The 21,645-nt window shown below is 36.0% G+C and overlaps 1 protein-coding gene across 1 annotated transcript; it reads right to left on the reverse strand.

The window, feature by feature from the left end:
• Positions 1–15,034: 15,034 nt before the first annotated feature.
• Positions 15,035–16,846, reverse strand: LOC136811894 (uncharacterized). Its single transcript, XM_067068517.1, has one exon. It carries the CDS (start codon positions 16,844–16,846, stop codon positions 15,035–15,037), a length of 1,812 nt encoding a protein of 603 aa, XP_066924618.1.
• Positions 16,847–21,645: the final 4,799 nt, after the last annotated feature.

The following is a 21,645-nucleotide window of genomic DNA, read 5'->3' on the forward strand; positions in this document are numbered from 1 at the left end:
TAAGTCATTCTTAAGTTATACACGCTTTTTTTTATTAGAATAGTGTTTTTCCATTTCAGCCATTGCTAAAGTCTCAAGGCTGCCCGAAAGATTTCGGCCAAATTAGCCTCGTTTTGGCGCTAAAAACTCGTCCTAGGCCCCAAAAATAGAAATTTTCAACAAATGAAAGAAACACCAAGGGTGAAAAATTCTAGCCAAATTGAAGTCTCTAGGCTAGGACAAAGCTTTTTTTTGCGGACAGTCAGACGCACACATAATCATTTTCAGATTCTAGCTCAACTTAAGTTGAGAAAAATCAAAGTGCACATTTATTTTCAAGCAACTCAATTTTTCACTCAAGCGCTTGGTTGGGTTTCTAAGCCTTTAAAGACAAACCCTGAAAAAAATTTGTGACCTTCCTCAAGATTATACCCTTAAATTGCATTTCAGGGAGACTTCGAAAGATTGCCAAAAACTTCAGCCCCACTTTAAGCGCTTGACCCTTAGTAACTCCGTTGCTTATAAAAAATATTTATACTGTATCCAAGTTTTACATCTAAAACCTAATATCAATGAGAAAAAAGGAAATTTTGAGTTCTACATCGATGTTTTTGATGCTGGAAGAAAATGAGTGATTTACAGTTGTAAATGCTGTAAAAAATGGACATTTTGGGTCTGCTAGCAAAGTTTTAGGATGGCAATATCCTTAGCATATTCTAAATTTTTTGGCCAATTTTAGCTCGAATATTCTTATAAAAAAGACACGTAGTCTGTATAGGAGAGAAGAAATAGAAGGTTTTTATGAAAAAATATTTTTGACAAAAACCTGATGGAAGAGGTCTCAATTGAAGAAAAAGGAAGATAAAAGAGTAGGTTTAAATTCTTATAATAAATTGACATTATGCTTGTTTTGGTGATTTTTGGGACCTTAAGAGAGACTGGAGAAGCTCAAAAACCGACCCTTGATATCGAATCAGGCAGAAAATGCCACGTGCCTCTTAAAACTTGAAAGGGAAAAACAAAAGTTAAAAAGAAAATTGTTTTTTACTTTTTCAAAAGATGCTCTTTAGTCAATGTCAATGCATAAAGACTTACAAATATAATCTTACAAATACTAGAAGTATATAAATCTATTCATCGCCAATAATGTCACTGTAGTCGGCTGGGTTTACGGGTTCTGTGTCCGCATAACCGCTGCTACCAGGGTTGCTTTCATTGCTCACGGTTTCATTACCCACCTGCAGAATGCGAATTTGCTCTACAAACTCATCAAATCCTATTAAAACAAAAGTTTTTGATAGACCACGGTCGGTATTGCATTTGGGGCATTTTTTGTTGAATTGCTTCTGTTACCGTTCGTTGGTACATACCTCGCATCCAATGAAAGATAAACATCCACTACAAGCAATCAGAGGGAGCTTTGGTGGGATTCGTTTGCAAATTACACACGAAAATGTGTCTTCAAGGACTTGCAGAAAGCTGAAACTAAATTTATGCCGGAAAGCGAGTTGACGTAGCCTTTTCAGCTCTTTCTTGACCTCTTCAAAGTCTTCGACAAGACTCTCCATTGACTCCTCCAAATAGTTATCATTTTCCAAAACGCGCTTGGGTCGTTTGGTTTTTGAGCTCGTAGATGGCCCTGCACTTCTTTGTTCGTATTGACACTGTGGTATCGCGTAAAACTTCCGACTGCCTACCCTCCAGAAAGAAATTCCTACAAAACAAAAAAAGGAAAATGATTTTTATACACCCAACCTTATGACCTCAGACGTATGCATCGTAGTCAAAACTAAACAAACAAGAGGCTTTTTAAAAAATTTACCATCTTAACAAAAAGAAATCCAGTTTCTAACAAAAGAATGATACCATGCTGGCGCTTTATTTATTCAGATAAATCCAAGACTTTGAAAGTATAAGTATCAGTACAAGAAAAGTTCAAATTTGTCACCTGCAAATTGTTTTTAATAAGAACAATTTTATAAGAACACGAGCCTGGGTTTTGGCAAAAATCTAAGAACAAATTAAGATCAAGTTGAGCCTCAGAAATTTCAGGTGTTATTATGCAAAAAAACTGTCTAAGCTTTTTCTTGAAGAAATTGGTTTATTTTCTCCAAAAAAGATTTAAGCCTACTCGGACCAATTTGTAGAGTTTATAAAATGGACCAAACACTCTTTTTTTTTATTAGAACAATTTTATAAGAACAATGAGGCTCAAAAACGAACTTGAGCCTGCAATTGCGGAGTTTTAAGTACCTTAATGTAGTTGATTTTATACCATCTCGTCAGACAAAAACCCAAGTTATGTAACAACTAGCAATTGTTATAACAAAGGATTTTTATCACTCTTGAAAGGATTACTAACAAAGGCTCTATTCTTTTTTCGGTTTCTAGGGATGTTCCTATAGAGAACGATTCCCAAATTGATACATTTAATGTCACGCTGCGATGTACAGTGAAGGAACATCAATTAAGTCTCTTTTTTGTTCCTTATGGAACATTCTAAGAAACTCTACTCTTGACAATTCACACGAGACATGGTCAATTGATGATAAGATTTGACTCGTTCATCAAAATACGAAACCACCTTGCAAGTAACAATCCGATCACCAATCAATTTTCCCTCAGAAAACAAAGAACAATATGACATTCATGACAATAGGACCCCCTGTTGAGGATATGTTTACTGTTTTCAAAGAGTATAAATGACACAGTTTGAACACTCACTGATCAAGGAAGGCCAATATGGCCCGCCGGAGGGTGCTCTTCGTCGACTGGCATTCTGTCAATGGATCAGCCAATGGAAAACGAAAGTTATCGTTCAATGAAAGTGATAAAGGTAAATTTACATGTGCAGCTAAACTGTGCTTACATTCGGACTTTGAAAGCAAAAGAGGTTTAAGAAAACACATATATAACAAGCACCCTTGGTATTACTATTTTGATGACCAGCCAGAAATTAAAAGGCAAGAAGTCGAACTTAACCAGCCTATTATCCAAAAGAAAGCCTCTACAAGTTCCAAACCTTACTATTCAATCGATGAAGGGATCGGAAAATCGTTTTATAGGTGGTTGACCACTACCTGCGGTGGAGGTAAAAATGACAGAGAAGCTAAACAAGTCGCTAAACGAGCTTTGAAGTTTTTGATGAGCAGTACTGGGGATAACGAATCTCAAACACCCTTAACTTATGAACTGATTGATTGTTGTTTAGGGTCTACAACAATAATATTGACATTTTTGACTGTTTTAGACGAACAATGGAAACTATCTTCTTCAGGGGTACTTAATTATGTTAAAGCTATTTCTGATTTAATGGATTATAGAAAATCATTTGGAATCAATGATAATAAATTGAGGTGTTTTACAATCACAGAAGTTTATTTGAGGAGAGCAAAGGAAAACCTGAGAAAGAAGAAACGCCTTGACGGCACGAGAAACTTTGACCTAGAAACTCTCATTGGTCAAGACAGCTGGGCCACTTTAGAAGAAATGGAGGGAGTCATTCCTTATCATATCTTCATTCAAAGAAATCGTTAACAAGTGCAAAGTACAACAACCATTACCCAATAAACAAGAGCTTACATTCTGTACTCGTTTCATCACAACCTTTTTATTTTTACGTGTAAAGTGCAGTAGACCAATGACATTTCAATACTTGACTCTAACAATGATCGAAAAAGCAAAGCAGGCTGATGGTTTCATTGACCAGAGGGAGTTCAAAACGACAGGTAAATATCTTTTTGATACTCTTATCTTAACTGAAGAAGTACCTTAAGTGGATAAATTTTGGCGTGGATTTAATTTGGCGATTGGCCAAAATACGATTTTTGGCGGGGATTTAATTTGGCGATAGATAAATTTCGTAAAATTTGGCGGGGATTTAATTTGGCGAATTGGAAATTTTTTCACACTGAAATGGGTGAAAATTACTCAAAAATATACAAAAAAGTTGTGATTTTTCACATAATTCTCTTTTTGTTAAATTTGGCGGGGATTTAATTTGGCGAATTGCCGAATTTGGAAATTTTGGCGAGGATTTAATTTGGCGAATTTTGGTAAAATTCGCCAAATTCGCCAAAATTTATCCACTTAATTTACTGTCTTGGACACATACACAGACTTTGTTAGACCTCTTATGAAACCAAGTTGTGACTATCTGTTAGTATCGACAACAGGCAATCAATATCAATCTTTAACAACTGCAATGACTTTAATTGTACATCAAGCCATAGGAAAGTATATCCATCCAACAAGATATCGACAAATAGTTGAAACAACAAGTGCGGATAGATTATCTCGATCCGAACAGGAGATAATATCAGAGGATCAAAAACATAGCTCTGATGTTGCAAAGGTTCACTACAAAAAGAAACAATCGAGAATAGTCGCCACACAAGGTCGTCAATGCATGGAGAAAATGCTTGGTACTACACGAAAGGATCACCAAGAAGCATGTTCAGGCGTGCTGAGAGATTTAGCTGACATGTCAAGAAATACAATTGAATCACAACCAATTCAAGACGCAGTTGCTAGTTCAGCTTCTTCAACCTCAACAAATAATCACAATGATAGTAGATTCAGACGATGACGCATTCGAACCAAGTAATATCGAGGCTCAATGCACTGAAGTGAACAACATCATGCAACGTGTGCAATCAATGTGCTCGACTTCACCTCTCACAAATCTAAATCTAAACGAGTCAAGAGACGTACAAATGGAAGTCGTAAGGTCAACTGTATCATCTACACCAAAACGTCCTCAAAACTCTAAGTGTTACGACAAATGAAGAATAACTGAAAGTGTAGAGGTGAAAAAGGAAACTGCTATTAAAGAGACAAGAAAATCTTCTAGAAACATCAAATTTTCACAAGAGGAAGATGAGGAGCTTTTAAAAGGGATACAAAAACATGGTGAGAAGAACTGGGCAGCCATTATAAAAGACAAAACATTTGACTTTCATCCCTCAAGGACAAGAGACTCGTTGAGGGTACGAGCAGATTCAGCAAAATTTAAAAAGCTTTTGAAAATTTAAATTGACTATGAATTTGAAGTGTTATTTAAACAGTTACTTGAATATTTGATGGAAATTTATAATAGGCCAGTGACAAAAAATAGTCCTTATTACCTGTTATTACATTTTTAAGCAAAAACATGTAATAACAGGTAATAAGGACTTAACTTAGGCTTCTTTAACTTCAAAGAACATAGTTCAGATCCGGAGTGTAATAAGGGGTAATAAAGGTATATAAGGTAGCATAAGCAAGCAAACCTCGTGTAATAAGACGGAATAAGAAAATCTCAAAAATCTCAATGGCCAAAGTTCAGATCCGGAGTGTAATAAGGTGCAATAAGCAAGCAAACCTCGTGTAATAAGACGGAATAAGAAAATCTTAAAAATCTCAATGACCAAAGTTCAGATTCGAAGTGTCATAAGGGGTAATAAGGGTATATGTGGCAGAATAAGCAAGCGAACCTCGTGTTATAAGAAGAAATAAGAAAATCTTAAAAATCTCAATGACCAAAGTTCAGATCCGGAGTTTAATAAGGGGTAATAAGGGTATATAAGGCAGAATAAGCAAGCGAACCTCTTGTTATAAGACGGAATAAGAAAATCTTAAAAATCTCAATGACCAAAGTACAGATCCGGAGTGTAATAAGGGGTAATAAGGGTATATAAGGTAGTATAAGCAAGTCAAGGTCATGTAATAAGCCAGAAATAAGAGAATTTATCATTGAGACCCCCGGCAGAGATATTTAAACCAATCATGTGACTGGGTTTAGCTTTTCCCAAGGGTTTTCTGACCCCTTGATATCAGGTACCACGATGAAGGATAAAAGGTCAGAATTTATCCCTCGATAATCATTCATTCAGGGCCAATGGCCCGAAGACGTGTGCTCTTCGTAGATTGGCACTCTGTCAATGGATCAGCAAATGGGAAAAGGAGACTTTCACTTCAAGAGAACGAGAAAGGTAAATTTACTTGTCCTGTTAAGCTATGTCTTCACGCTGATTTTGGTAGTAAGCGTGGACTAAGGAAACATATTGATAACAAGCATCCTTGGTATTATTATTTTGATGAACAGCCCCAAATTAAGAGGGAAGATGTAGTGTTAAATCAACGGAATGTACCAAAGAAAGCAACAACGACTTCGAAACAATACTACTCGATGGATGAAGGTATTGGTAAAGAATTTTATAAGTGGCTAACCACTACAACTGGAGGAGGAAAGAACCCTCGTGAGTCAAAACAGACTGCAAAGCGTGCTTTGAAATTTTTAATGGACAGTTCTGGTGAAAATGAATCTCAAGCACCTCTTATATTCGAACTCATTGATTGTTGTCTGGGTTCTCCTTCAATAATACTTCATATTTTAAAGGTATTGGAAGAGGAGTGGAAAATGACTTCTTCTGGATCACTAAACTACGTAAAGTCTATTGCAGATCTGATGGACTTTCGCAAATCGATGGGTGTTAACGACACTAAATTAAGGTGTTTCACCGTCACCGACGTCTATTTGAGAAGGGCAAGAGAGAATTTACGGAAAAATAAACGTTTAGACAGTACAAGGAATTTCGATTTAGAAGCATTGATAGGTCGAGAGAGTTGGGCAACTTTAGAGGAAATGGAGCAAGTGATACCGTTCCATATACTGCGCTTCAATGATATCATTCACAAATGTCGATCTCAAAGCCCTTTACCGAGCAAAAAGGAGATAACCTTTTGTACTCGATTCATCACAACTTTTCTTTTCTTACGTGTAAAATGCAGTAGACCGATGACGTTCCAGTTTCTAACACTCTCAATGATTGAAAAAGCAAAGACGAATGATGGTTTCATAGACCAAAGAGAATTTAAAACTGCCACTACTTATCTATTCGACACCTTGATTCTGACAACAGATGTTATTGCCATTCTTGATGTATATATTGACCTTGTACGACCGTTGACTAACCCGACGTGTGATTACTTGCTGGTTTCTACTACAGGTAACCAATACCAATCATTAACATCAGCAATGACTATTCTTGTACATGAAGCAATTGGAAAATACATACATCCACCCCGTTATAGGCAAATCGTAGAGACAACCAGTTCAGACATGTTATCCCTGCAGGAACAACAAATCATTTCTGAAGATCAAAAGCACAGTTCAGCAGTGGCAAAAACCTATTACAAATTAAAGCAGTCAAGGAAAGTGGCGATAGAAGGACGGCAGTGTATGGAAAAGCTGCTTGGTTCAGCAAGGAAAAAGCACCAAAACTCTGTATTGGACGTATATTGTGACTTGACAGCCTCAACCAAGCGATCATTATTTCCTACCGCTAACACGTCGACAAGCAGGTGGCAGGACCTTCTTCTGATAACATGACCAGATCCTCGCCGTTTTTCCCTGCAGATGCAGATGTTGAATCTCAATGTACCGAAGTCGAGAGCATCTTAAAGAGAGTTCAAAACATGTGTTCTCCAACAGACACTGGAACAGAAACCTTAGATACGTTATCAGATATTGGAATGCAAATAACAAACGTTACCGATGGTTGCTCACCTGTCAACACAACACAGTTCACTACTCATGCAATAAAGGACATGATAAGCAAAGATGTTTCGATAAAAAAAGAGGCAGCACCGAAGGAGACAAACAAGAAAGTATCGAAAAATGTCAAATTCACGCAAAATGAAGATGAGTATCTATTGAGCGGCATCAAAAAGTATGGGAAAAAGAGCTGGGCTGCAATTTTGAGAGATGATGACTTTTCTTTTCATGAATCAAGAACAAGAGATTCTCTGAGGGTTAGGGCTGACTCTGCAGCCTTTAAAAAACTCTTGAATCAAGATCAATGATACAATAGTTTTGAATGTTCTGTTCTGTAATTACATTTATGCATGTTTTGACATTTTTCATGAATACAGAAGAAGTTTTAAATATATCAATCCGGTGTGCTTGGTATAATTCAAACTTCCTCTGTATTCAGTTTATTTTTGATTTAGAAACAACTTAAATAGCATCCGAATAATTTGTTTGGAAAATGAGCAAGTATTATGTAACTTCAAGTTCGTTAGTGAGTCGGATACACCCCTTCTTGAGAAAATGCTTAGTGGAATTCCAAAGAAAAAGAAGTTTCCTCCTCCAACTTTGAAGAGATCCAAACGTCAAGGAATGTGTATGTGTTCAGGGGACGAAAAATCTTCTCAAGAGTGTAATGTTATAAAGATTGAATCAGACTCAGACTTTGCAGATATTCCTGAAGAAATTCTAAAACAAAAGGACCAAAAAAAACTTAATCGACTTTGAAGATGATAGTACTTTTGAAAACCTTTTGCTGACAATAGAATTAGACAATGAAAGCTTTAAACCAAAAGCAAAAAGTTAAGGATATTTTCAAAGACAAATATTTCTATTAAACTTTTGGCAAAAGCGCGGGAAAAAAGCTGATATGCGGGGTGATAAAATCGATTTTCAGCTTTTTTTGCCTCGTTTCCATGCAGATTTTCGTCGTCGTGTGCAACTGTCTTAAGTCCCAATATGGAGAATTATCGCCTGTACCCGACTGTCTGTTGGAAGCATTACGTAATGGATTTTTTCCAAATCTCTTTGTAAATCGAGCTCTAGGGTCTTTTTTTACGAGGATGAAGACGTCATTTCTTCAAGAAACGTCTGCGGAAAATATAAGTATCCTTCTCGATCGGGAAACGTCGCCTGGTTCGGAAGCGTATTGTTGATCGGACCATACTGCTTTCTAACAGTCAAAACAAAGATGGCGGCAAAAATAAACAACTGGTTGCTAACTGCTCTTTCGCTATTTTTGTTTGCTTTTTATGCTTTAATGAGTTCAATTGGATCATGATTTTTGTGTGATTGTTACAAAAAATTGTTGATGATGAACTTTTCTTATTATTCATTCCTGGGTTTGATGTTTCGTTTGGTTTGGCATGAGAGATGCATGAGACGTATGCAATCTCTTGAAAAACAGGACATTTTTTATCAACTTTCACAACAAACTAACTTCAATTTTGCCCGTACATTTGCACAAATTCTAACAAGACAGGTGACTGAATATTTTTGGATAAATCTGACCATGCTATAAATACTTGCAACATCAAAAAAGTTTGAACTCACTTTTTTATGATGGTCAGATGGTAATAGTCTAGACTAGAGATGCGGTACCCAAGGAAATGGTTGTGGTTGGATATGAACTGGTTAGCTTTAACGTAAGAATTCAAACCTGAAGCAAAATTTACTGATTGATGATTGAATTTCCCTTGGCGTTTTAAAAATGTAACGTTGAAAACTTTTGGTTGTGAATTTGGACATTCTCTTGCACGTGTGTTGAAAACTTTGAAATTTTTGCTGTGAATTTAGACATTTTCTTCCACATGCGTTTAAAACGTGGAAAACTTTTGGTTGTGAATTTGTACATTTTCTTCCACGTGCGTTTAAAACGTGGAAACTTTTTGCTGTGAATTTTTCTTCCACGTGTGTTTAAAACGTGGAAACTTTTTGCTGTGAATTTGGACATTTTCTTCCACGTGCATTTTTAAACGTGGAAAACCTTTGGTTGTGAATTTGGATATTTTGTTCCACGTGCGTTTGAAACGCGGAAAACTTTCCGTTGTGAATTTGGACATTTTCTTCCAAGTGGGTTTAAAACGTGGAATTTTTTGCTGGGAATTTGGACATTTCCTTCCACGTGCTTTTAAAACGTGGAAATTTTTGCACTTGTTCAAATGTACAAGAGTTGGTTTGTGTGTGAAAAAATCTGCGTATGTAAAAGTAAAAAATTTTTTAGAAAAATGAGATGATTGGATAATTAAAAACTACTAACTAACAAACAAATCTTGATTTATATACAATTGGGAATATCTAACCAAACTACTTTGATAGCTTAAATTCTCCAACTTGATTTTTTTTATAATGAACTATATAGATGAACCCATAGTCTGCGGCCAGATCAGAAAATTATTATTTTTCACCCGGTTGGTTTCCAGAAACGCTACATTTTTTTATTTTCGCCTCAATTGAAAATGTTTTCAAGCAATATCCTGGCATGAAGACTTTTTTTCTTTTAGGAAATTATGCTGAATTATGTGACATTTTTTGCTTTTGCAGCATGATTTTGAAAATTATAAAATCCCTTCTGCTAGGGGAATTTTTTCCGTTCGACGTTCTTTCAATGTGATTTTTTTTTCTTCTTTTGCATTACACTTTTTTTATATGACAACCAGTAAAATTTGTCTGAGCCTCGACTGTTCTTATTTTTTTTTTGCACTTTGAGCCTCTATCATGTTCTTATTAATATGGTGTTAGTGAGGTATTTTAGGCATTATACCCAATTTTTATTACTTTGACCCCTAAATTGCTTGAAATTGAGTAGTTTCAGGCTCAGCATTGTTCTTACATTGTTCTTTTTTTTGGCGATTTTGAGCCTCGTTGTTCTTATAAAATTGTTCTTATATTAAAAAAGTGTATGTTTGAAATTATGAAATTAGTTCCCTGTTTTGAAAGTTTTTTACTTTTTGACATGCATTTCAAAAAAAAAACTTTTGGATGCTATAATTTTTTACCTTTTTTTCAATATTTTATATATTTTACCTTTTCTCCAATATTTTATATATTTAAACCTTTTTTCCAATATTTTATATATGAAAGTATATGCAAAATATTTCATCTATTTTGAAAATATAAATTTTCCTTTGGTTTTCTTATTGTAAAATATTCTCAATTTTTGATGAACAAAATTTTTGTAGATATATATTACCCCCTGATTTAAGAAAACGAGAAAAGAGAAAAAGACGAAATTCCGTTACTTTGCGCAAAGTATCATAAGACTTTTTTTATACCAAAAAATCCTTATTATGTTAGTTTGTTTTGAAAATAGAATATCAACTTTCTATTGGTTCACCAGAGTTTGTACATGTTTAAAATGCATTGATAGAAATTTTCCTTGCTCTCGTGACGATCATGAAAATTACCAAAAAAAGGTTTGTTCGCCATTCAAGTATCGCAACGCAAACGGCTGGGTACAACTTTTTAAAATTTTATCATAAAATGGCTAACTTTCTCATTCCCGGGAAACATACCTGCCCCATCTCCGGGATCTTTTCGCTTCTAGGCGTCTCAAGCAAAAATCGGTGTTAAATCTACTTTTGTGGTGTTTTGGTGCTTTTCCGTTGTACACTAGCAATTGGAAAGTTCCGCTGGGAATAAGGAAGTTTAGCAAACCTACGGTATGTAGTGTGAAAAACCTTTTGCTTGCGAACACGAGATTTTCGTATCGTGCGTAACCCCTTTTACAATTGATAATATATCTATGTATTACTCATCAAAACGAATAGCATATAGATTGTATTTTTCAGTTGGATTTAGAAAATTTAAAAGTGTAGGAATATTGCGTTTTAATATCAATATAATTTTATCATTGTAAAATTAATCGAAAGTTTCTTAGATGCCTTTTATTACCATTAAATCCTGGCTGGGTGGAGATGAAAAATTTGAACGCACACCAGGAAAATATACACACGAATGATAATCTATTTTTACTCTTAAATGGTATATAAAAAGATTACTATAAAATAACGCTTAGAATAATAAAAGCTGGTCTGGATAGAAAATGGTCTCAGTCGCCGCTAATGGCCACAATATCTCCGTTGGTAATGATGTTACTTTTGAACATTTCCAACTTTGGTTTTACGTTCTCCTCTGAATCGCTTATTTCAATCACTTCAGTTTAAGGGTTCCCCTTAAATTTCTTCAAAATTGGTGGTTTAATATCTTCCTCAACCTCAGAATCAGTTGAGTCGGAGTCGGTGTCGGAAGCGCTAATTTCCATTACCTCATTAAAGCATTTTGCTTTGAATTTCTCGAAATCTACTGGTTTCACATCTTCGGGTTGGGCTTCATCTTCAGAGGTGCAAACGATTCGAGGAACCTTAAGGGGTTTAGGAACATTTCTTGATAGCCACGCTTCATAAAAGGAATCTGCCTCTTCCCAATCGTATTTCCTTCGGATCTGGTACCTAAAGTGGTATAAGATGAGTAGTTGACTAATTAGTTAGTTAATCAATAAATTATTTCATTAGTTAATTAGTTAGCTAATTAATTGAAGTTTAACAAACTTTTGCTTCTACTTAAGTCATGTAGTGAGGAATGATGGCGTTTCTTGCAATGTCGACAGGAAACTTTTGACTTGCACTCCCGGACAGAGTATTTTGGTGATAGGCAATTATAACAGCATCGCTTTTCGTTGATTAGCTTCCTTCTATCAGGGATTGTTTTCTTTTGGAACTCGTCGCATTGCCATATCTTGTGTGGTTTTTGGCAAACCCAACAGCTCAATTTCTTGTCGTTGCCAGAATCAATGTAGTTGTTTTGGCTTTCCTTGTTGCCACCTTTCTTATCTCTCCTCTTGTTTTCTTGAGTTGCAATTATATCTGCTATTGGATTGTAGAATTCCTTTAACGTGGCATCTAAGAATGTTTCAAGCTTAAACAGACTTATATCAGTGTAATCGAAGTCCTTTGATTTCTTGTAAAAGTTCTTCCTCAGGTTGTCTGGCAACCTAATGACCGCATTTGACAAGTTTTCCGTTGAGTGAATGGCAGAAATGTTGCCAATCCTTTTTAACCAAGTCAAGGTGGATTTTAATTGTTGGTGGAACCTTTTCAAAGCTGCTCTATCATTTGACACCAGTTGAGGTTTATCCAGCAGAAGTTTTAGTTTGGCATAGGTTACCACTGTAGCATTGTCAAAGTCTCTCTTTAATGACTTCAAAGCGGTGGCGTAGAATATTTCTGATGTCCCAATGCACTCAACACCTTTTCCTGCTTCTCCTGTGAGGACACTCAGCAGTCTCCCTATCCGATCATTATCCGTGAATGACAACTTGAAGTGAACTCTTCGACTGAAGTTTTCGATGAATTCAGGCCATTTGGCACTATCTCCATTGAATTTAGTTAGCTCGATAATTGGTAACGTCTTACTTTCAAACTCATAGCGAAGTGCTGCGCTAGCAGTGACAGGGTTGGATAGACCAGCAAGACAAGTCTCTTCTCTCTCAACCAAATCATCAATGAAGTTATCAATAGACTGCAAAAACGTTTTTTGAGGTTTTGTAGCAGCAGTTGGATTTTGGGTGACATATGTACCAGAAGATTGACTCAAGCTATCTGAAAAGGCTACTTTTGATGGTATCTGCCTTAATCGGCGAAAGCTGCTGCGGGACTTCGCTGTCACAGAAGATACCGATGGTGGGGATGGGTTGGGAAATCTGAAATTCTGGATATTCTCTGATCTTGGACTTGAACTTCTTCCATTGAAGTAGCTTGGTGAATGATAACCAGATCCACCACTACCACAACTTCCAGCGTATTCACTTTGAGCACTGTTTCCACTGGATCCTTGACTGCTTGAATAAACACTTGATGCTCGTGTTCTGCCACGAATTTCCCTTTCAACTTCAGCTATCCGGTTCGATTCCCTTCTTTCGCTTTCTTCACACTCCTGGATCTTCTTTGGATTAGTTTCCATTGACAGGTACTCTGTGTTTGTAGCTCGTAACTTGAGGTACGTTGTCAACATAGTCTCTTGTAACACAAACGCATTTTGAATATCTCCTTCGTTGAGACAAATGAGAATTTGGTTAATGACTCTTGTGAGGCTAGAAAGCTGGGCTCTTCTGGAATTTCGTAATGATACGAGTTTGTTTAGCTCATACATCTGTGGATCTTCAGCTGGTTGTTGACCTGCAATTCTATTTGATCTCCTCATTGTAACAGTCTTTGATGCAAACAGAATTAGTAGTCAGAGTAGATATGTTCAGGAATGAGCCGGAAACAGACGAACGGTTTTGGAACTGGACCAGAAACAGACGAACGGTTTTGGAACTGGACCGGTAACAGACGGAACGGTTTTGGAACTGGACCGGAAACAGACGGAACGGTTTTGGAACTGGACCGGAAACAGACGGAACGGTTTTGGAACTGGACCGGAAACAGACGGAACGGTTTTGGAACTGGACCGGAAACAGACGGAACGGTTTTGGAACTGGACCGGAAACAGACGGAACGGTTTTGGAACTGGACCGGAAACAGACGGAACGGTTTTGGAACTGGACCGGAAACAGGGGAAACGGTTTTGGAACTGGACCGGAAACAGACGGAACGGAACAGACAATGCCCGGAACAGACGATGACCGGAACAGACGATGACCGGAACAGACGATGACTGGAACAGACGATGACCGGAACAGACGATGACCTGAACAGACGATGACCGGAACAGACAATGCTCGGCACAGACAATGCTCGGAACAGACGATGCCCGGAACAGACGATGTCCGGAACAGACGATGTCCGGAACAGACGATGCCCGGAACAGACGATGCCCGGATCTGATGAAGCCCGGAAATAACTCAGACTTCACCACCCAAATCTTGTTGTTGAGGGGCCCATAGGAACTAAGAGAGGCAGAGAGAGAGGGAGACGAATGCTGTAAGGTATACCTGAACCACACTCCAGTCCAACAATCTCCACCGCTTATCTCCTCGGCGCATCAGAATATTTTCTTGAAAATTTGTTTAGGGGATTGACAAAGTTCTTGTAACGATTTTGTTTGTTCGTTATATTCGTTCAAGCTAAAAACACGAGAAAAAATTATACAAAGTAACTTGACATATTTACATACATAGGCCTATGTTAGTAGTCAGTTAGTAAGTCAAAAAATATACAAGTCAAAATTGTACAAGCTATAGTCAAAGTCTGTGCCAAAATCTAAGTCAAAATAAGATAAAAATGGCACAAAATAGCATGGAAAATATGTACAAGACAGAAATATACTTGAAAAAATTTTCTTCTGGGCCAGATTATTCTCAAAAAAAAAGTGAAGACAAAAAACAAAATTTTGTTCATCCTTGACGTTTCGATACTTCTTGTATCATGATCACAAGCAAATGTTAGCTTACAAGCAAAAACGTGTTAATAAATCAAAATTTCAAAATCACATCTAGCAATTATAGGTCATAAAATTTTATATAATTGAACGCATACATATACTTATTCAAAAAAGCTCTAGAGGATAAGAAGATACCGTTTTATTTAAATCAGGTTTCAAATCCCTAATGATTAAAGATTCTTTTATATAAAGCTCTTCATCAGTTTTTCCTTTCTCGTAAACTTTCATGTTCTCTAGGGACACGTCGTGCCCAGTTCTAAAAAGATGTCTCGTTACAGCAGTTGGTCTTTCAATATTTCGATGCTCCTTGTACCGTGTCGCAATGTGTCGTTTTGTTTTCCCAATATAGTATGACTCGCAATCTGTACAGTGCACTCCGTACACAACAAATGAACGTAACCTTAGAGGTATTTTATCTTTGAAAGTAAACAGATTTGAGAGTCGAAACGTAGTGCGGAAAACGATCTTTAGGTCAACTTGTGGGTAGGTCTCAGCTAATAACGAAATTAGCTGCTTATGAAGAACATCAGATAATTTACCATGAAAAGGTAAATACAGTTTCACTTCTTTCTTTGCAACAGTGGCGACACTTTCATTTTCATCACTAGACTTCATTTTTTGTACAAAATTCTTACACATTGCTATCAGTAGTTTTTCAGGATACTTATTCTTAACCAATGTTCGTTTGATAACTTCCCAGTCACTGAGAAATAGACGTTCGTTGGAACAAATCTTCCATGCCCTACTTAGCAAGTTCTTGATTAAATTGATTTTGTATTTCCTTGGAGTAAAACTATACCAATTTGTATAAACTCCAGTATGAGTAGGTTTGTAGTAGGTACTTGTTAAGAATTTCTCATCTTCTTTGACAATCTTTGTATCAAGGAAGGGGAAACTATCCTCTGATGTCGATTCTTCTTCTTTGGTGAACACAATGTTTTTATGGCGAGTGTTCAAATAATCAAAAAATGGTGTAACGTGTGATTGATTTTTGAACAATAGAAAACTATCATCAACATAACGTCGATAAAAGGATGGTTTTTCAATATCACCGGGACAAATCTCGAAAGCCTTTTCCTCGAAATTTCTCATGAATATATTAGCTAATACAGGTGCTAATGGTGAACCCATGGCAACCCCGTCAATTTGATCGTAACATTTACCATTGAAAATAAAGTTGGTTTCTTTAGTTGCCATATCCAAAAGGGACTTGAATTCGTTTCTTGATAAACCACTGACAGTAGTGGCGTTTTCATAAAGGTAATCCAAAGCTATGGTTATGGTTGCATCAAGAGGAATAGACGTAAACAAACTTGAGACATCAAAGCTTGCGATATGACAAGATGTAGAATTCATTCCTTGGAGTTCATTGACAAAAGCGAACGTATTTCGTATTGTGTATTGATTCGTAGCATATGGTGAAAGAATCTTAGCAATTTCGGAAGATAGTTTATAATTGAAAGAGTTAACCGACGAGCAGATTGGTCGTAATGGATGGTTGTTTTTATGAACTTTAGCAAGACCATATAATCTTGCTGGCTGGGAACCATTTGGACGAACGTCTTTGTAGAACTTATTCGTAATTTTCTTTTCATTTAGCAGTTTCAGAAGACAACGGATCAGCTTTTCTTCGCGTTTGATAGTTGGATCTTTATCAAGTGGCTTGAATTTGGTTTTATCTGCTAACAAAGTCTCTAGTTCAGTGACATAGTCAGATTTCCGTAACAAAACAACGCTCTTCCCTTTATCAGCTTTTGCAACGACAATACTTTTGTCTTTACTCAATTCAATTAAGCCTTTCATTTCAATGTCAGTTAGATTAACTTCAGTTCGTTTATCATATCGTTGACAGTAAGCATAAGCCAACTCAGCGAATTTATTCTTGTAACGGTCTGGACTGTAAGTAGCAGTGTTCATGTTTAAAGATTTAAGGCCCTTATGTATGTATATGTATGCGTTCAATTATATAAAATTTTATGACCTATAATTGCTAGATGTGATTTTGAAATTTTGATTTATTAACACGTTTTTGCTTGTAAGCTAACATTTGCTTGTGATCATGATACAAGAAGTATCGAAACGTCAAGGATGAACAAAATTTTGTTTTTTGTCTTCACTTTTTTTTTGAGAAATATACTTACAAAATATTGTCGGCAAACTATCCCAAAAACAAATAGAAGACTTGACTTGATAACTAGTCAGACGCTATCAAAGTTGCAGTTTTGTCAAAGTCAGACATGACATTTTCTTACTAAAAAGTCGTCTTTTCTCTCACAGCTTTCTTGTGTCTTGTCAAAGAGAAAATTGTGTCAAAAAAACGCGTTCAAAGTTTTCTATATAAAAAGGCAATAAAAACCACTAATTACTCCGGCAGGAGAGCCATCATACCAAACCACTCCGATGGAGAGCAAATTCAATGACGTTATGCACTTGGGAGTTTTAACCAAAACATAAGTCCAAATGAAAATCAAAAAGTTATAAAATATAAATCTAAACTAGAAAATATACATCCTGAAAGCAAAAAAAATAGAACACTTTGAAAAAAAGTTGAAGACAGAAAAAAAAATAACGCTCACCGAAAAATAATTTGACAAATTCAACTACTTTAACTATTAGCCGAGCAATGTAAAATGAAGATGTTTTGTGATTGGCCCCTTCTAAAAAAATATTATTTCAAACAACTTTCTAATTTATTCTTATCGTTCTTGGAGAAAAGTCAAAGAAATTGAATCGGAATGTAACAAAAGCTCCCTTTCGTAGATGCCGAACCAGGTTATTTAAAAAAGTTGGCCGAATAGTAGACATTGAAAGCAGAAAACAATAAATACCATACCCTAAAAATAAACAATATATAATGCCAAAATATAACTAGACTAGCCGGTACCCGGCGTCGCACGCCGGTCAAGCTGTAGCTGAACGCACTAAAAGTCCTTTGGATGTAACCTGAGATCAGATTGTGAATGTTTTCTGCACACCACGCTGAAGCTCTAAAGGGATGTGTGAAAACAAACAATCTGACGAATATGCAATCTCGAAATCGTAAAGGACCGCGTTCGTCTAAAAGGACTAAGAACGACAACAAAGTTGCCTGATTGTGTTTATGAATAGGGCGCCGTATCAGGAATATTCAGTTTTTGACTTTCCGGTGCACAAAAAGATTCTTGTTGTAGAATTTTCCACGGGAGGACTATTCTCCTCAGATGTATAATTTTCAAGCGCCTTCAGAGGTTAACGGTGCGCGTAAGAAAATTATGAACAGCTGTTATCAGGTTATTTGGATGTTTAAGCTGGCTTAAAAAAACGATCAAATGAATAAAAAGATATCTTCAAAGTTTGACTCTAACCCTCCCCTGGAGATCTTTTTCTCGCTTGCTCGCATTAAATACGCCGTCCAGTCTTCGACAATTTGAGAAAATGTCATGGTAAAGAGGAGTGAAATGTAGAAATTACAATTCTTTAGGAAAAAGCGGGAAAGCCGCAAAGAATCGTGCAATTTTGTTTTTATCAGATTTAAAAAGATAAATAAGCCAATTCTTAATTGCTTTCTTTAAACCCTTGTCATAACTTTTCGAATTTAAACACGGCTAGTTCGAAACACGGGTCACGGGTCACGGGTCCGGGTCACGGGGCACGGGTTACGGGGCACGGGTCACGGGTCACGGGGTCACGGGGCAGCTCAGATCAAAGTAATTCGAACAGGAAATGTTTTAAAAACACTAAAAATTATCGAAAAAATCCATTTTAAGGTATTTTATCCACGTAATAACTATTTAAAACGCTAAAACCTAACCACGTGCTTTCCACGTGCTTTCGAAGTTTGCGTCGTGTATAATGCAGACCAGAAAACACCGCAACATATTACATACATATAATAAGCTTATATTATCAATAATACACTTTTAGTGTTATATGCATGTTATATGTTATACGTAAGTAATATACATATTACAATTCCCATCGCCTGAAAAGCGAGCTTTCTCAAGAAAATGATAGTACGGCTATTGTTAAATCATATCTCATATATCCCCTCCATCACCTTGAGTATGGATATAATTTTAATGGATAATAACGTAGAAATGATGGTATTTTATAAATGTGTCAATATTTCCCACCTACCATTATGAACTTTTAATAAAAATGACGTAATTATACTCATATCTCTAAAACCACTATCTTGCAGCATTTAATCGTTTTAAAACATGTCAATCTATATCCAGTCACATGATTAGCATCCTATTGAGTATGAAAAAACATTTTGCTGTAAATTGTTTCAGAGGCCTTATATTTCATGATTTTGACAATATTTTTGTCATTCAATATCATTTTGTCAAAATTTGTGGGTGACATATTATTTAAAAATTTTCATGATAATACTATTAGTATATATTGTTTCAGACATACTATACTAGTAGTATTAGTACTATTATATGTGTTATGTAGTACGTGTTATGAATTATACGTTATGATATCGTTGTATTTTTTCCGGTCTGTAAATTGTATGCCCCGTACCCCGTGCCCCGTGCCCCGTACCCCGTGCCCCGTAACCCGTGACCCGTGACCCGTGTTTCGAACTAGCCGATTTAAACATGTAAAATGACGTACACATTTTTTAACAGTATCAACCACTTGAATGTTTTTATATGAAGAAAGAGACTAATTTCTTCTCTTGCTTTTTATCGCCCTTTGAATGCTGTTATTGTACGACAAACTTTTTAATTTTTATGTTTTGATTTACATTCGAAATGTTCTTTTCTATAAAAGAAACTTGTTTTGTTTTGAAAAGAATTCGAATATTATTAATAAATACGATCGTTAAATACATTCGAAAACATTTCAAACAAAAGAAAAGAGAAAAACAGGATTGAGCAAAGCTGGGCAGAAGTTAAAATTACTAAATGTAGATGATGTAGATGAGTCTTAAATTTCAAAACAAAGGCTGAATAAAGTCTAAACCAGGCTCTATCCGATCTGTCAATCAAAACAAACTTATCGAGAACAAAACACTGCTTGTGAAATCTTTTGCAAATGGCGCGAATCCAATAGAACAAATTTGTGGAGCAAGAGACTAAAAGTCATAATTCTAAAACACAAACAAAGCGAAAACGAAAGTGGTGACACACAGACACACAAAGCACCGCTATTAATATATAGATAAGACTCTAGAAATAAGAATGAAGAATAAAGAGTTTGAATGAAAAATCCCTTTGGGAAATTTTTTGCGCACAAGGTTATTCTAACAAATTGGCCTAGAATTTCTTGCTTTTGCGCAAAGATTTTATTCGTAAAAAATTGAAAATGCTCCTTTACTTTTAGCAATCAGACCAAGATAACTTTGACAGTCAAGTTTACGTATTCATATTAAAACCCTGCAATTTCAAAAAACGTCAAAAGAGCGGCAAACAACTGTTCCAACCTATTCGTACATGTAAACTAGAATGTAAAAATTATGTCGCACGATATGCTCTTGTTTTGAAAATATATGAATAATTTCTAAAAAATGGAACAAATATGAAAACATGAATGCCCCCTCAAGTAGAAGCTTTAAAGGAATATTTGGAAACAATACTTTCAACTTTCTGCATTGAAGAATTTGTACATAAATCACACAAGCCGTTTTTATTAAGTTCAAAGCAACACGCTAAACAATAGTTTTCACCATCTACCACTGGAACATACGGTGCATGTTTTTTCTGGTATTTGACTTGATCGAAACCGTTTTCTCTTAAATATATCAAGTCAATATACTCATGTCGAAAAATAGCGGCCCATTATTTGTTTGGATGGGTTGTATTATGAGCATAACGGAGAATACACTGGTGTTTCTGTTCCCGCCCTTCCATCGTATTGCACCCTAGGCCGTAACCATACAAATCAAAACAAATTTTTGCGTGAACTGGTGCAGCGTTGCAGATTTCCATTAGCTCGGTGTCACACTTTGATCAAATACACAACATAAGGTGAATAATTTCTTTCCCAACTCAAACATTTCAACTACATTATTTGCATCAAAATTGGCAATCCGTACGCTCAACGACAATAATTTTCGCAGATTAATACATTGCAAGTGAATTTCCATCAAGCGTTGTTGCAATTTTTCCTTTTTAATTTCGTTGAAAAGAAAAGAAATCAGTTTTGGAAAGTGTCTCAGAAAATTGAAACTTTCTTTTCCACGGAAACGGAAAGTGACCTCTTTTTCGCCAGAAACAAATGAATCGTTAAACCATTGAATTATTTTCTTTGAGAGAAAATTGCAATTCATTTTATAATGAACAAAATCGACAAACTTGACAAATAATGCTGTCACCGGAAGATCTTTGTAGGATTTAAAATTTGAAAATTTGGTTTCGGATGTACAGATTTTGAATAATTTCATAAAATGTTCTTTTACTGTATTGTTTTTTAGATGCAGGGGCCCAGCTTTGGCCAGTGAAACATAGGAACCAAGGAGGGGTTCAAACTCTTGTCTACTTTTTAGAGTTTTGATGAATGTTGTTATCTTTTGCCTTTTTGTTGACTTAGCATTACCACTCTTCTCAAGTTCTGATTTAAGCGAAGAAACTTTTGCAGCGTCTGATAGTCTTTTCGGATAAGACCATGGTGTCCAATCACTACCCATTTCTTCCTCATCAATTTTACCCTTCTTCTTTTTACTAATTTCTTTTCCCTTTTTACTTTTTATGCTTGTTTTGTCTTCATTTTTCTTGTTTTCCTTTCCT

The sequence above is a fragment of the Clytia hemisphaerica genome, unplaced genomic scaffold (assembly GCF_902728285.1).
Source record: "Clytia hemisphaerica strain Z4C2 unplaced genomic scaffold, Clytia hemisphaerica genome assembly, whole genome shotgun sequence".
NCBI classification, from domain to species: Eukaryota; Metazoa; Cnidaria; class Hydrozoa; order Leptothecata; family Clytiidae; genus Clytia; species Clytia hemisphaerica.

Bases quoted from the DNA above. Each gene is read 5' to 3' on its own strand.
- LOC136811894 (XM_067068517.1), bottom strand. From the start codon at position 16,846: ATGAACACTGCTACTTACAGTCCAGACCGTTACAAGAATAAATTCGCT.